Source organism: Chlorocebus sabaeus, chromosome 3 (assembly GCF_047675955.1).
Source record: "Chlorocebus sabaeus isolate Y175 chromosome 3, mChlSab1.0.hap1, whole genome shotgun sequence".
NCBI classification, from domain to species: Eukaryota; Metazoa; Chordata; class Mammalia; order Primates; family Cercopithecidae; genus Chlorocebus; species Chlorocebus sabaeus.
The window spans coordinates 81,586,172-81,603,018 of record NC_132906.1 but is presented as its reverse complement, the minus strand read 5'-3'; the positions used below and the strand labels follow the sequence as shown (position 1 = coordinate 81,603,018).

Below are 16,847 nucleotides of genomic sequence, written 5' to 3'. Positions count from 1 at the left end.
CACAGTGGTCCAGATGACAGATGACCACTAGGGTAGGGGCAATGGAGACAAAAAGAAAAGGACAGATCCAAGAGATATTTTTGGAACCAACAGGTCTAGATGATAGAATGTACATCTTAATACATGCTGGCAGCACGTAACATGAGAGGCAATGAGGGAACTCAGCCCATTAGATGGTCATTCCAAGAGTTCAAACCTGAATCTAGAACAGTGGATGGGTATGCAGAATAATGGCCCCCAAAGATGTCCATGTCCTTATACCCAGGATCTATTGATATGTCAGGTTACATGGCAAAGTGGAATGAAGGTCGCTAATCAGCTGACCCTGAGTTGAGGCGATTGGCCTGGGTTATCCAGGTGGGGCCAATGTAATCACAAGGGTTCTTCTAAGTGGAAGAGGGCAGTAGAAGCAACAGAACCCGAGATGGCAGCAGTGGGGAGAAGAATTCAGTCCACTGGGGCTGACTTTGAAGATGGATAAGGAGCCATGAGCCAGAGAATGTGGGCAGCCTCCAGAAGCTGGAACAGGCAAACAAACGAATCACCCCTAGAACTGCCAGAAAGAAGGCTCTCCATCCCTGTAAACACCTTGGTTTTAGCCCATAAAACCTAGGTCAGACTTCCAACCTGGAGAAGCATAAGCTAACAAATCTGTGTTAACTTAACCAGGGGAGTCCAATTTTTTTGGCTTCCCTGGCCCACACTGGAACAATTGTCTTGGGCCACATATAAAATCCACTAACAACAGCTGATAAGCTAAGGCAAAAAAAAATCGTCAAAAAATCTCATAATGTTTTAAGAAAGCTCACAAATTTGTGTTAGGTCATATTCAAAGCCATCCCGGGTCACATGTGGCCCACAGGCTGCAGGGACAAGCTTAATTTAAACCATGATGTTTGCAATAATCTGTTACAACAGCAATAGGAAACTAATACAATGAAAAAGAGTTGGCACCTGAAGGGGAAGATCAACGGGCTTGGCAACAGATGGGGTATGGGTGGGAGAGGAGAGGAGGCATCAAAGACAACTGGGAGTCCTGCACCTCGATCACCTTAACACAGGGAAGGGTGGCAAAAGTCAGCAGAGAGGTTAGAGCTCTCGGGGATGAGACAGATGGCTGGCTGAGGTGTCCAGGGAAGGAAGGCTTCCAGGAGGAAGTGGCGCTGATGACTCAAGAGTGTGGGGCGTGGTGAGTGGCGCATGTGGGCCACAGGTAAGCGGCCTGGGGGAAATGGAAAGAGAGGAGGATGGGTGAGGAGGTGTGTACGTGCCACGCTAAGGGGCCTGGACTTTATGCGACAGGTAATCGGAGATCATTGGGAAATTTATGCTGTCCGAGGGGGTGGGCACCATGACCAGAGTACAGCGTGAGGAAGCTTAAAAAGTGTATTTATGTGTTAAGAGATGGGGAGAAGAGGTTTAACGGTAAGGATTCTCCCAATCCCCTGGTGCAGGCATGTCACCAGCTTACCTGGTAAGTCCCTGACGTTTTGCAGGACAACTAGACACTGATGATTCAAATGCACAGCTTGGACCTTTGTCCAGAGGACATGAGGGGTGGCAGAGACACTCCAAGCCTCTCCCATACCCATATTCTCTTCCTGGTAGAGGACAAATTCTCTTGCCTGGCTGACTCCTTTGCAGTTAAGGTGTCTGCAGAAGACATTTCTTTCTCTTTCTTTCTTTCTTTCTTTTTTTTGAGACAGTCTCGCTATCGCCCAGGCTGGAGTGCAATGGTGGGATCTCAGTCACTGCAACCTCTGCTTCCGGGTTCAAGCGATTCTCCTGCCTCAGCCTCCTGAGTAGCTGGGATTAGAGGCGCGTGACCACCACGCTCGGCTAATTGTTGTATTTTCAGTAGAGACGGGGTTTCGCCATGTTGTGACAGGTTGGTCTCGAACTCCTGACCTTGTGATCCACCCATCTCGGCCTCCCAAAGTGCTGGGATTACAGGCATGAGCCACTACGCCCAGTGAAGGCATTTCTTAAAAGGTGCAGCACTTGGGAAGGGCTACACATCTGACATGAGCACTGCTTGTTTTCTTGGGCTCACTGGTCACCCCTGGGTGGACTGCCAGCTGATGGGCCCTAGAACAGGCAGGCCCCATGAGAGCACTGTGGTCCAGGCTCTGGGCATTTACAAGCCAGCTTGAGGGTACCAAGTGAGCAGGGAACTCAAATGGAGCAGGAAAAAAACTGAAAGAGGTGAGATGTAGGCAGAAATCAGGTACCCACTTCTGAGTCAAAATTCGACTAAAATTGAGGATATCTACCTTCTCTTACCCCGGAGTTCTTTTAGGTTCTGCATCTCAGTACACCTGAATTATTTTAGAATCCTAACCCCTTGGCGCTGTGCTGTGTCCATCATAAGTCACCGGAACAAAGTGCCTGGTAGCACACTCCCTGCTACAGGGAGAGACACGATGAGGGCGCCGCCCCTTCTGAGGACCTAAAGGGTCAACAACACACGACCAAAAAAATCTCCCTTAATGGCAGGAGCAGGCGGTAAAACCTATTGAGTGCAGGCTGTACCTATAAGTTTGGGGGAGGCAGAGCTTTTATCTTCAATCTCTGGTCAAATTGAGCTCAAATGGACCAAAATAACTTAGAGCTCAAAAAGCTATATATTTTATATTTCTGAATTCCCCAAGGTCGTCTTACTTGAGGGCAACAATTCCTTTCTAGACTGTGGAATGTCAACTGGCAGGAAGAAACTTGTCCATCCTCCTTTTGATGGGTGAGAAAAATAAGGCACAATCTAGACAAGGGCCAACTGCAGGTCAGCATTGGACTTGAACCCCAGAGGATCTATCCAGGAGCTTCCTGCCTATAGCAGAGAGTTAGTAACTTGATTTTAAACTTGTTTTTGACAACTGCAAGAAAAACTTAAAAGAGCACCTGAGGATATTAAAACAATTCTGATTTTTAGGAGCTAGAATAAGTTTCTACCTTAATATGAACTAAAAATATTTTCCTAAAAGTAGAAACCACCTGTTTCAGTCTGTTTATGCTGCTATTTTAAAAAGTATCACATACTGGGCTAATTTATAAACAACAGAAACTTGCTTCCCACAGTTCTGGAGACTGGGGAATCCAAGATCAAGGTGCCAGCCTTGGTGTCTACGGAGGGCTGCTCTCTGCTTCCAATATGGCGCCCTGTTGCTGTGTCCTCACATGGTGGAGGGCGGAAGGGCAAGACTGGGAAACTCTCTCTGAAGCCTGTTTCCAATGGTACTAACCCATTCATGAGGCCCAGCCCTCATGACTTAACCACTTCCTACAAGGCCCCACTTCTTAATACCACCGCAATGGGAATTAAGTTTCAACATGAATTTTGGAGGGGATACCACATTCAAACCACAGTACTACCCAGGAGTGATCTGTGACTGGCTAGTATAATTCAAAGAAATCCACTTTAGGCTTCAACTTAAACATCACATTTCTGTGCTCCACATAGAACATGCACTAACAATAGCCAAAAGGTGGCAGTGACCCAAATGTCCATCAAGAGATGGATGGATAAATAAAATATGGAATATGCACACAATAGATTATTCAGCCTTAAAAATGAATGAAAATCAGATACCTGCTACAACATGGATGCACTTTGGAAGATATTATGCTGAGTGAAATAAGCCAAACACAAAGGGATAAATATGTGATTCTATGTATGTGAAGTAACTAGAGTAGTCAAGTTCACAGTGAAAATAATGAAAACAGTGGTTACCAGGGTCTGGGTAGCGGGGAAGGGAACAGGGAGTTAGTGTTTAATGTGCACAGGGTTTCAGTTTGGGAAGATAAAAAAGTTCTGAAGATGGGTGGTGGTGACGGCTGTACAACAGTGTGAATGTACTTAATGCCACTAAACTGTACACTTAAAGATGGTTAAAATGGGCCGGGTGTGGTGGCTCACGCCTGTAATCCCAGCACTTTGGGAGGCCAAGACGGGTAGATCACCTGAGGTCAGGAGTTCGAGACCAGCCTGGCCAACATGGTGAAACCCCATCTCTACTAAAACTACAACAAATTAGCTGGGTGTGGTGGCAGGCACCTGTAATCCCAGCTAGTCTGGAGGCTGAGGCAGGAGAATTGCTTGAACCCAGGAGGCAGAGGTTGCAGTGAGCCGAGATTGCACCACTGCACTCCAGCCTGGGGGACAGGGCAAGACTCCATCTCAAAAAGAAAAAGTTAAACTGGTAATTTTGTTATGTATAATTTACCATAATAAAGAAAAAAAATCCACTAAATCTTTAGAAACACTCAAAGTATTTCATTTCCTAAATCTCTTCTTTTTTCCTTCTGCAAATTTATATCAGGCACTGCCAAGGATTGTTTTAGGTTCTGGATATATGATAGCAATGGAATAAAGCAAGTCCCTGCTCTCATGAATATCTGGGGGCTGGGGTAGGGTACAGGCAGACAATAAACAAATAAGCATGTGATATGTCTGGTGGAAATGGGGCAACAGGAAAAAAAGAAAACAGCAGCAAAGGGACAGGGGGTAGTGCAGAGGCTGGTAAGGGGCTGGAGACTCTGTTGTACAGGGTGGTCAAGGAAGACCTCTCTGATCTGTGACATCTGAGCTAAGACACAAAGGGACAGTGCTTCAGGCTGACAACACAGCCCAGAAGAGGAGGCCAGTGAGGCTGCAACAGGCTAGGGAGAGAGGAGGTCATAAAGAGGCCTGGAGCACAGAGCTACTTCTTCAGTTTCTCATAAACTTTTAAAGGGACCGTTTATAGGTCAGTATAGAAATATTTCCTCTACCATCCATGTGTCTTTCATTTGCCTTAAAATGAACAGAAAAAACAACTCTTACATCTTCTGAAAGAGGCATTTGTGAGGGCAGCCTGCAGACTGCAGAGACTGCGTGCATCTCCCATTGCTAGAGCACCCTCCAGTGCCTCACCACGAAAACAGCACTTGGCATGGGGTTTTCTGTTTGTTGTTTTCATTTCCTAAACTTTTGTTTTTGGCCACAGAATGTGGGCATATCAACCTTCTCACGAAGAATACTGTGAGACTGAGTAAGAAGACAAGTCAAGTGTATGCTTTCAAACAAGACTGCACTACTTCCAAAGTGGTATGAAATATATGTGTGCAATGATGTTTTTAATGACCATATAAACTTTCAAAAGGTCCACAGAGAGGCCCTTATTAGGGAAAAAAAGTGTCAAATTTTAGCAATGTAGAACTGTGAGTTAAACAGTGAACACAGTCTTCCACTAAACTAAGACCCTCATTTTACTGGGGTAGGGGGCAACGGGACAATGAAGTAGCAAACATTGTCTTTTACACTTTTCAATATTTGGGGTTCTGAATATCAATACTGAAAAGTGTCCTGCAAATACAGACACCAGGGTCCTTCTTCCTTCTCATTTAGACACAGTGAGGAGAAACAGTTAAGACAGACTTGCCCACCCAAGTATTCTCTTAAAATAGAATCCTTACTTTCTAAGGAAACTTTCATTCCCTTGTTGTTATCATTATTATTACTATTGAGACAGAGTCTCGCTCTGTCACCCAGGCTGGAGTGCAGTGGTGTGATCTTGGCTCACTGCAACCTCTGCCTCCCGGGTTCAAGCAATTCTCCTGCCTCAGCCTCCTGAGTAGCTGGGACTACAGGCATGCACAACCACATCATGCTAATTTTTATATTTTTAGTAGAGATGGGGTTTCACCATGCTGGCCAGGCTGGTCTTGAACTTCTGACCTCAAGTGATCTGTCTACCTCGGTCTCTCAAAGTGCTGGAATTACAGGTGTAAGCCACCAATGCTCGGGCCATTCCTTTATTATTAAATAGGGCACTTCTGCCAATCTCAAAGACCTAACTAAGAGAAAGACGTTAACATGTGGTGTAGTTCAAAAGAGGTTCATGGCCATGTACAGAAACACCCACAGGCGGGTCCAGTGTGACAGCCAAGGCTGTCGTGGTAGCCAACAGGCCTTTTTAGGTCTGGTGCTGCCAGTCAGGTGACCTGCATGACAGTCTGTGCCTACTTCAGTGTGCATGGGTCTCCTAATGCAAGGAAATGGGACAGATGAACCTCCAAGAGGCATACATCATCCAGGGATATATGGACACACCCTTGTGGAGGTTGATTTGTCAGCAAGCATCAAAAGGCTTCAAATGTCTGTACTCAGCAAGTTCACATATAGAAATTTACCTCCAAATACTTAAGTAAGGGTATCCACAGAGATTTGGGGACAGGGACATTTTTCCCTGCATTTCCCAAGAAAACCTGGAAACAGACTTAATGAACAACTGTGGTTATACACATACAAATATATATGTGCTAGAGTCATGTGGAAAAATAGTGAACATCATCACTGCTCCTAGATTGACATCCTTAAATGTAAACAAAACATAAAAACAGCTGGGTGTGGTAGCACATGCCTACAGTCCCAGCTACTAGACAGACTGAGGAAGAAGGGCTACTGGCGCCCAGGATGTTAAGGCTGAAGTGAGCTACAATAACACCTGCAAATAGCCACTGCATTCCAGTTTGGACAACATAGCTGCACCAGTCTTTAAAAAAAAAAAAAAAAGCCAGCACAGTGGCTCACACCTATAATCCTAGCACTTTGGGAGACTAAGGCAGGCAGATCACGAGGTCAGGAGTTCAAGACCAGTCTGACCAACATGGTGAAACCCCATCTCTACTAAAAATAAGAAAAATAAAAAAATTAGCCGTGCATGGTGGTATCCGCCTGTAATTCCAGCTACTCAGGAGGCTGAGGCAGGAGGAGCACTTGAACCCAGGAGGCAGAGGTTGCAGTGAGCTGAAACCGTGCCACTGCACTCCAGCCTGAACGACAGAGCGAGACTCCGTTTCAAAATAAACAACAACAAAAAATCAAAGCAGCGAAATTAACAGCTATTCTAAACCTGGTTTATGGTGGAGAGGATGGGGTGAGAAAGGAAGGAAGGAAGGAAAGAAGGAGGGAATGAATCTCAAGTCTGCATCATTCAGGTGAGTTATTTAATTGATAAGCTATAACACATTCAAGTAGTAACATGAAATAAATTAAACCTGTTTGAATTACAGTGGATTTAAATTCATACCCAAGTGACCTATATGAAAACACAAATATTATTTCCTTGATATCTTCTTTATTGTCTAATAAAATTCTAAACCTCACAGGATCACGAGCAATGTGTGGCATTAATGAGCAATGTGTAACAGCAGAACACAGCTCCAGCTGCACTCAGGGCAGGAAAAAATGTTGTTTCTATAATTAACAACTTTTTATATGTTAAAAAAGTTAATTAAACCTACTAATAGCTCCTCCCCAAGGAGCCCAGCTTGCTTTTCCCAGCCTTCTTAGAAACCTGCATTCCTAAAATTTCAGCCACCAGCACCTATGGGCTTCCTCACAGGGAGTCACGCACAAAATGGCAACTCCTACAGAGTGACCACCACCACATTTAGTTAGGAAACGGTGTGACCGAAGGCTGTTTTCAGAAAGTGTATCAGTCAGACCGTGGCTGTTGTGAAGCTATCACTGGAGACTGCTGAGGCTGAGTGGTGTCAGCTGCCCTGAGGGTACTCCCTATGGATATGGGTCATGTCTTGGGACAGGCTCACCCAGTCATGTCTGTGTCCTCACCTTTGAGGCTTCAGGTGTGCCTCCTGAGAACATGCCACCTGCAGATATCCTGTTATTAGCAACTGACTACCATGAAGTATTTCTAGACGAATGAAGCACTCGTGTCACGCAAACATTCTGCGGAATTCGGGCATTAAGGAGAGCTCCTTGCAAGGACAGAGTCTTCACAGCAGCCACAGTTACTCAGTCGAGTCGGGTCAAGTATGTGGCATGAAACTGTCCTCAACTTCCCTCTGGATCCATGAGACAGAGAGAGGGAGGGGGGGATCTCTGCAGTAAAGAGTTGATCTTCAGGTCCCAGTCTCCCCCGACTCTTTGGCCTCTCCCACAGAAAGCATGTGGGTGACCCAGTTTCCTCTAGATGGCTCTGGTTCACGGTAAAACTCTACCACAGGATAACAGTATGTAGGAGCATGAGCCCCACACAGCTGCAACAGAGTGAGGCCGTTCAGTAGGCACGGCACAGCTGAATCGTTGGCAGAGACCTCCCTCGCGGCTACACCTGCCCTGGCAGCTACAACTGCCTTCCTGGTGTTGCCTGCTCCCTCCGGGTCTCCTTTTTCTCTTAGCCTCACTCTCGGCAGCGGCTGTTCTTTCTCCATTAAAGCATTCTGAATCCGCCCCACTCTCAGCAGCGGCCGTTCTTTCTCCATCAAAGCATTCTGAACACTCTCTCTCCATTCTAGAATGGAGGCCATTCCAGAAAACTGTTGCTCCAGTTCTTGAACCTGAGGTCTACCATCTTAGACCACTGGTCTTTTTATTCTTTCTCCCAGCTTCTGTCAACTCCTTTTCTTCTGGGCTCTGTATCCTGCCCTGTACTCATCCCCTCCAATTCCATCCTCCTCCCTGTTCCTAATAAGTACCCGTCTTCATCCACAGCCCTTTACTTCTCCACCTCTACGGTGAATGGCCATCCTGGTTTGCTGGGACCTAAGGTGTTTCTGGGAACATAGGACATTCCATGCTAAAACTAGGACAGTCCCAGGTGACTGACAGGATTGGTCTCTTTACCTCCCAGGGCCATTTAAAATGACTTCCTGCCTCACAATCCAAAATATAATTTTTGTTTACACATCCCCTTTCTCACCATGCATGTGGGCAACTGAAGTCAACTCTAATACCAATAAACATTTTAAAATATCTAACACTCCACATTGGCCTTTTAATGCCAGTTCAAGTAGCAAAGAACACACATTCATCCTGACTCTGAGTTAGTTCTTTGCAATGTGATTATTTTTCCATTTCTCAGTCATGTTTACCCTGCCTCCTTTCCACTGAGGTTTCTCCCCTTTCTCGCTCACTGCTTCCATTCTTCTCTGCCTTTCTCTCCCCATCGCTCCCTCTTCTCCCACCTCCGTCCTCCCTTTGGGTCCCTTCCCTCCCTTTTTCCCTTAGTGGCCTCACAGCAGTACAGAGGGACAATAGTGGTTGTCACGGTAACCTCAGGAGGCTTCAAAGATGAAGCCAACCCTACAAAAGGCCTATTGGGACCCTGACAGGTAACCCCATCCAGGCCCCTCAGCCACTTTCCATGGCCCCTGTTTCCTCACACACTGTCCCCTTCCTGTTGACCCAGAGTCTCAGGTACTTAGCTTGCAGTTGTCGCCTCTCTAAACTGTCTTCATTTTTTTTTTTTTCTCAGATTCCTCTCCACCATGGCACTGCAAAATGTGAAGTACCTTCCTGGCAGATTCCTTGGCTGCTACCACTGGACACATACGGCCAGGGAGCCCTTTTTCTTTTGGAGTCTTACTACTGAATACTTTAGAAAACAGAGGATCAACATAAGACATTAAAACAGATGATAGGTACCAGAAATCTTGCAAAATTTGCTAGAGGGAATTAAAACAATCCTTAGAGGAAATTTTTTTATTATTATTATTATTATTATTATTATTACTATTTTTAATAGAGCCTTGCTCTGTCACCCAGGCTGGACTGCAGCAGTATGATCACAGCTCACTGTAACCCCAAATCCCCAGGCTCAAGGAATCCTCCCACCTCAGTATCCCAAGTGGCTAGGATCACAGGCACAAGCCACCACATCCAGCTAATTTTTAAAAAATTTTTGTAGAGACGGCATCTCACTATGTTGCCCAAGCTGGACTTGAATTTCTGGCCACAAGTGATCCTTCTACCTCAGCCTCCCAAAGTGCTGGGATCATAGACATAAGCCACCAAGCATGGCTGAAAAGTAATTACTGAGTGCTTATATTTAGAAAGTAGACCCCGGATGGGTGTAGTGGTTCACATCTGTAATCCCAGCACTTTCGGAGGCCGAGGTAGGTGGACTGCTTAAATCCAGGAGTTTGAGACCAGCCTGGGCAACGTGGGGAAATCTCATCTCTCCAAAAATACAAAAATTAGCCAGACACGGTGGCTAATGCCTGTAGTCTCAGCTACTTGGGAGGCTGAGGCAGGAGGACTGTTTGAGCCTAGAATGTGGAGGTTGCAGTGAGCCAAGATTGCATCACTGCACTCCAGCCTGAGTGACACAGCAAGACCTTGTCTCAAAAGAAGAGTAGAAAGGTCTAAAATTAATAATTTAAATTTCCACCTTAAAAAACTAAAGGGCAAATTAAACCCAAAGTAAGCTGAAGGTAGGAAATAATAAAGATGAGACTGAAATCAATGAAATAGAAAACAGAAACAAAAAAATAGAGAAAAATCGATAAAATCAAAAGATGGTTCTTTAAGAAAAGCAATACAACTTGAGCCAGACTGATGAAATAAAAAACAGAGAAAAAAGAATTACAAATATCAGGGATGAAAGAGGACACATCACTACAGATGACACAAACAGTAAGGAGATGACAGACTAGAGGCAGGGGTAAGAATTAATTGCAAATGGACTCAAGAGAATTTGGGGGGGTGATAGAAATTTGGATGGGGGCCTAAAACTGGATTGTAGTGATGGGCCTATGAGCTTATTAGAAATTATTTAATCATACACTCACAAAGGGTGAATTGTAGGGCTGTAAGAAAAAGGATAAGGACTCAGCATGAACAACTCTAGGCACGTGAATGTGACAACTTAGATGAAATGTACATAGTCCTTCAAAGATACAAACTATCAAAGTTTACTCAAGAACTAGATAATCTGAATAACAATATATCTATTAAAGAGACCATCCTGGCTAACATGGTGAAACCCCGTCTCTACTAAAAAACACAAAAAAACTAGCCGGGCGTGGTGGCGGGCGCCTGTAGTCCCAGCTACTCGGGAGGCTGAGGCAGGAGAACGGCGTAAACCCGGGAGGCGGAGCTTGCAGTGAGCTGAGATCCGGCCACTGCACTCCAGCCTGGGTGACAGAGCGAGACTCCGTCTCAAAAAAAAAAAAAAAGAAAAAAAAAAGAAACTAAATTTGTAGTTTAACACTTTTTCCACAAAGAAAACTGCAGGTGCAAACGTATACAGGCAAAATCTTACCAAATTTACACAAACTGTTTCAGGAAATAGAAGCGGGAACTCTCCAACACATCCTGGGACCGTCACCATCCTAACACCAAACCCAGACCAAGGCAATATCAGAAAACTATAGGCTAATATTCCTTATGAACATAGATACAAATAACGTTAACAAAATTTTAGCACATGCAATCCAAACAATACATCACGATCACTGGGGTTTATTCCAGGAATGCAATGGTCAGCTTAACGTTTAAAAAGTCAATCACTGTAATTCACCAAATTAACACACTGAAGAAGAAAAGCCTTATGATCAACACAACAGATAAAAAAAAAAATTATTTATAAATTCAAATCCATTCTTGATCAAAACTCCATGCAGGCTGACTTCAGCAAAAAACTACAGAAAAAGGACCTCTGAAAATTTCATCCTCCATAAAATCAATGAGAATATTGGCAAAAATGGTCAGAATCAACTTTTTCAGAATTCTAGAAATTAAAGACTTGCAGCAATATAGGGATCATTTATTCAAGAAAAATGGATAAATCTCAGAAAGAACAGCAATTGTCGTGGGGGGTTAGTTTACACTATCCGTTTTACCCAGCTCTGTGGTAGACTTAAAAATCAACAGCCCCCATCACAGTGAAAACCAGCAGCACGGCAGCCACTAGAGGGGGGAAAGCCCCATTTCTGGAAAATGTCACTATTTGACCTGTCTTGTGATTCCTTGACAGACCCTACTTGCAAAACTGTCTTTATCTGACCTGACGCAGAGCTTGCACAGTGGGAACAGTATTTTCCCGGAGGGCATTTGTCCAAACAATCAGAAGTACTTATTTAACATCACAGCTAGTTGAGATGGAAGGTAGGTAACAGGGTAAACAACCAGCTAACCAAAACACTTAAAAGCTAAAAATGGAGAACGCGATATCCATATAGAACTCTAAAAAGTTGTGACATGTTCCTGAGATTCTAGGAGGCCACACACATGTGCAAGGCTGTATACCTGCTAAGGAAGGACCTTAAGAGATCGCGTCTAGCTAACCTTCAGTCTCTGTGTAAGAAGGAAGTGGAAGCAGGGGCAGAGTAGCAAACTGTGGCTGAATGTTGAAGACATGTCCTAACACACACAGAGTCCCTCAGCAAAGACTAGGAGACTTACCATTGCCAGGAATTTAAGGAAATCTTTGTCTAATTGTTAGACTACTAAGCTAACCAAGCAGAGACCTCAGTGGTCACACATGACAAAGAATACAATGCAGAATTAGTTTGTTAAACTCACTAAGCAAACAACAACAAAAAACCATGGGAAAAGGGAGAAATCTGATTTCCAGAGTTGCCCCATTATACTACTTAAAATGTCCAGTTTTCAACAGACATATACAAGACATGCAAAGAAACAAGAAAGTACGACCCATACGCAGAGGAAAAAAGTAGCCAGTACAAACTGTTCCTGAGGAAGTCCAGATGCTGGACTTACTAGTTAAATCATCTATTTAAAGTATGTTCAGAAAACTAAAGGAAACTATGCATAAAGAACTGAAGGAGGCCAGGTGCAGTCGTTCATGCCTAGAACCCCACTGCTTTGGAGGCCAAGGTAAGAGAATCATTTGAACTCAGGAGTTCAAGACCACCCTGGCAACACTGCAAGACTCTGTCTCTTCAAAAAATTTAAAAATTAGCTGGGCATAGTGGTGCGTGCCTGTAGTCCCAGCTACTGGGGAGGCTGAGGCAGGAGGATCACTTGAGCCCAGGAGCTTGCAGGCTGCAGTGAGCTATGATCACACCACTGTACTCCAGCCTGGAGACTCTGTCTCTAAGAGAAAGAAAGAAAAAAGAGAACTAAAGGAAAGTATGAGAATGATGTTTCAGTACACAGAGAGTATCAATGAAGAGATAGAAAGTACAGAAAAGGGCCAGGCACGGTGGCTCATGCCTGTAATCCCAATACTATGAGCGACAGAGGCAGGCAGATTGCTTGAGCCCAGCTCGAGACCACCCTGAGCAACATGGCGAAACCCTGTCTCTACAAAAAAAAAATAAACAATTAGCCAGGTGCAGGGGCGCACACCTGTAGTCCCAGCTATGTGGGAGGCTGAGGTGGGAGGACGGCTTGAGCCCAGGAGGCAGAGGTTGTAGTGAGCCGAGATAGCACCACTGCACTCCAGCCTTGGTGACAGAATGAGACTCAGTCTCCAAAAAGAAAGAAGTTCTGGATTAAAATGAAAATGATTTGAGCTGGACAAGGGAGGAATCAGCAAACCTAAAGACAGGTTGGCCGGGTGCAGTGGCTCACACCTGTAATCCCAGCACTTTGGGAGGCCGAGGCAGGCGGATCACGAGGTCAGAAGATCAAGACCATCCTGGCCAACATGGTGAAACCCCATCTCTACTAAAAATACAAAAATTGCTGGGCATGGTGGCACGTGCCTGCAATCCCAGCTACTCGGGAGGCTGGAGCAGGAGAATCGCTTGAACCAGGGAGTCAGAAGTTACAGTGAGCTAAGATGGCGCCACTGAACTCCAGCCTGGCAACAGACCAAGACTCCATCTCAAAAAAAATAGAGACAGGTCAATTGATATTGTCCAGCCTGAGGAACTGAAAGAAAACTGAACAGTCTCAAAGACCTATGGGGTTCCATCAACTACACCAACATATATGCAATGGGAGCCTCAGAAAGAGAAGAGAGGGATAAGAGAGCAGACTTTTTTGAGAGAACAATAGCCAAAAACTTCCCAAATTTGATGTATACACATCCAAGAAACTCAACAAACTCCCAAGAGGATAAACTCAAACAGATTCACACACATCACAATAAAACCACTAAAAGACCAAGGCAAAGAGAAAATCTTGCAAGCAAAAAAAAAAAAAAAAAAAAAAAAAAGGGAGAGAGAGAGATTCATCACTTACATAGAACCCTAATAAGATTAAAGTCTGAATTCTCATTAGAATACTGGAGGCAAGAAGACAGTGAGATAATACACTTTAAAATGCTCAAAAGAAAAAAAAATGCCAATCAAGAATCCTATATCCAGCGGGTAGACATGTCGAGAACGGAGTTAGTGTGCTAAGGCGGGTGAAGAGCACTGTGAATTAATCCCCAGGGCTGGCGTGGGGACTGTGCTTGCTCACTGGACCCGCTACTGAACAGTCCACAGAGGCTGGCCCCCTCAAAAGGAGCCAGAAAAGGACCCTTCTGGACCAGCCTGGATACACTGCCTGAGCTGCTCCTCTGGGGCCAGAGGTGACTCCCACAGCCAGGGCCCTGTGCCAGGGGCAGTGGAGGAAATGGGAAAGTGGGATGTATACGATTAGGTGGGTCCTCCCATAGGCGGGTGACTGAAGAGGCACAATGCAAGAAGACGTAAGAAGTTCAGACCTGGCCGGGCACGGTGGCTCACGCCTGTAATCCCAACACTCTGGGAGGCCGAGGCGGGCGGATCACCTGAGGTCAGGAGCTCGAGATCAGCCTGGCTAACATGGTGAAACCTCCTCTCTACTAAAAATACAAAAATTGGCCAGGCGTGGTGGCGGACGCCCTGTAATTCCAGCTACTTGGGAGGCTGCGGCAGGAGAATCGCTTGAATCCGGGAGGCGGAGGTTGCAGTCAGCTGAGATGGCACCATCACACTCCAGCCCGGGCGACAAAAGCTAAACTCCGTCTCAAAACAAAAAAAAAAAAGAAGAAGAAGAAGTTCCAGACCACCAGGCTGGCTGTAGTGGCTCATGCCTGTAATCCCAGTCTTTGGGAGGCTGAGCGGGGTGGATCCTTTGAGGTCAGGAGTTCAGGAATAGCCTAGTCACCATGGCCCCTGTCTCTACTAAAAATACAAAAATTAGCCGGGGGTGGTGGTGCACACCTGTAATGCCAGCCACTCGGGAGGCTGAGGCATGAGAATCGTGGAGGTGGAGGTTGCAGTAAGCCGAGATTGCACCACTGCACTACAGCCTAGGTGACACGGCAAGACTCTGTCTCAAAATATAAAAATAAAAATGAATGGAAGGAAGGAAGGAAGGAAGGAAGGAAGGAAGGAAGGAAGGCAGGGAGGGAGGGAGGGAGGGAGGGAGGGAGGGAAGGAAAGAAAGGAAAGAAAGGAAAGAAAGAAAGGAAAGAAAGGAAAGAAAGGAAAGAAAGGAAAGAAAGGAAAGAAAGAAAGAAAAGTTTCAGACCAGGCGCCATAGACTCAGTGTTTGACCAAACTCTCATTACTGGTCATAGAGCTTTGACAATCCTTAACCTTTCTGACCCTGTTTTTCATCTTTATAAACATGACACCCAACTTCTTCACATGGTGGTCAAGGGAAACAAATGAGACCATGTATGTGCACGTACCTAGGCGATGGGCAAGTGCTAGACCAGCGGTTCTCAGAGTGTGGTCCAAAGACGCCTGAGGGGGTCCCTGAGACCCGCTGAGAGGGTCTGCTTGGTCCTCCCTTTCCCAACTAATATCTGCATCTGCAGGAGCCCAGCATTTCTTTCAAATACTTCCTCCAAAACAGCTGATATGAGACTCCAGCTGTCCTTTATTAAACCAAAGAAATTTTCAAAAATATAAAAACCATGAGCCAATCTTCTCACTTTTGAGAATATTTTCATTAAAGTGTTATTTGTATTAAAAGTTAATGGGTTTGTTATTAAGTGAATATCTTTTAAATTTCTGGTTTAATTCCTCATACCACAAAAATCAATAAATACAAGCAAAAGCTTTCGGGGTCCTCAAATTATTTTTAGACGTGTAAACGGGTCCTGAGACCAAACCGTCTGGGAACCGCTGTGTTAAACGAACCGCAGGTGTTCTTCACCAGGAGGGCCGCCTCTCAGAGATAAAGATTGGCGCGTTCACATTTGCCATTTGTGGCAGGCAGTTTTGTTCCTTGGGGCTGAGTCCAGGTAACTCGACTAAGGTGTGTACCCATTTTCCGGGTGCAACAAGGGCCCACCCACAGGGAGGCGCGGGCGGCAGCGACCTTGGACGAGGTCGAGCCAGCGCGAGAGAGGCGCATAGTGCTCCGGTCCGGCTGGGTTCCCATGAGGGACTGGGGAAGCCGCGCCCGGCCCGCGGGGTTGCAACGGGAGCCGACCCGCGGCAAGCTGGGCCGGGAAGGCGGGGAATGGGAAACTGCACTCACAGCCTCAGCAGCGCCGCCGCCGCCGCTCCGCGCGCCGCCCTCCGCAGTAGACGTAGCGCCATCTTCCCGAAGCGCGCGCCCCGCCCTTTGCATTTAGCCACGCCCACCCCACTTTCCACTTCCCCACGGCTACACTCCGGTCCCAGTCCCCGCCTCGCTCTGTCTTTGCCCCGCCCCTCCCCGCCAGCCACGCTCTCCTTGCTCCCAGCACCCGCTGCGCCCCGTGGCCAGTCCCGAGGTCACCTGCCCCTCCCGGCCAGGGCTCAGGCCCTTCGTCCCCGCTGTCATGGGGGACAGAGCAGAGGATCTGAATGGATGGCTCCTCTTTGAGGGGCCTCTCTGGTGACCGAATCCAACTCTCCCTGAGCTTCTGAGTTTTTGAAGCAACTGTTGACAGACTGCGTTTTCCCAGCCAGAAGAGCCAACATTTCTAGGGATTTCTTTGCAGCTTTTGTTGTTAAAATACCGCCTAACACTTTGTGAGCCCCACCATGTTCATATCTTGGTTAGCAATTAATCTAGAGTGGTCAAAGAGAATGCAGGAAGGCTGCATCCTGGAACACACATGCCTGCAATAGGTCAGAGCAGCTGTTGGCACTCTCTGGGCAGCGAAACTGGCAGCAGCTCTTTATTCTGCCCCCTGCAGTCGTTCTGCAGCGGTGAGAACGCCGAGGCGTTAAAACAGGCTGGG

The 16,847-nt window shown here is 46.1% G+C and overlaps 1 protein-coding gene across 3 annotated transcripts in view; it reads right to left on the bottom strand.

The window, feature by feature from the left end:
* Positions 1-16,266, bottom strand: part of CLYBL (citramalyl-CoA lyase) — a 315,217-nt gene extending 298,951 nt beyond the window's left edge. For all 3 annotated transcript variants that reach the window (XM_073014470.1, XM_073014469.1, XM_007960767.3), the window contains exon 1: positions 16,157-16,266. In XM_073014470.1, the coding sequence (XP_072870571.1) occupies positions 16,157-16,218 (62 nt within the window). In that variant the 5' untranslated portion in view covers positions 16,219-16,266. The remainder of the gene's footprint in view (positions 1-16,156) is intronic.
* Between the last annotated feature and the right edge of the window lie 581 nt (positions 16,267-16,847).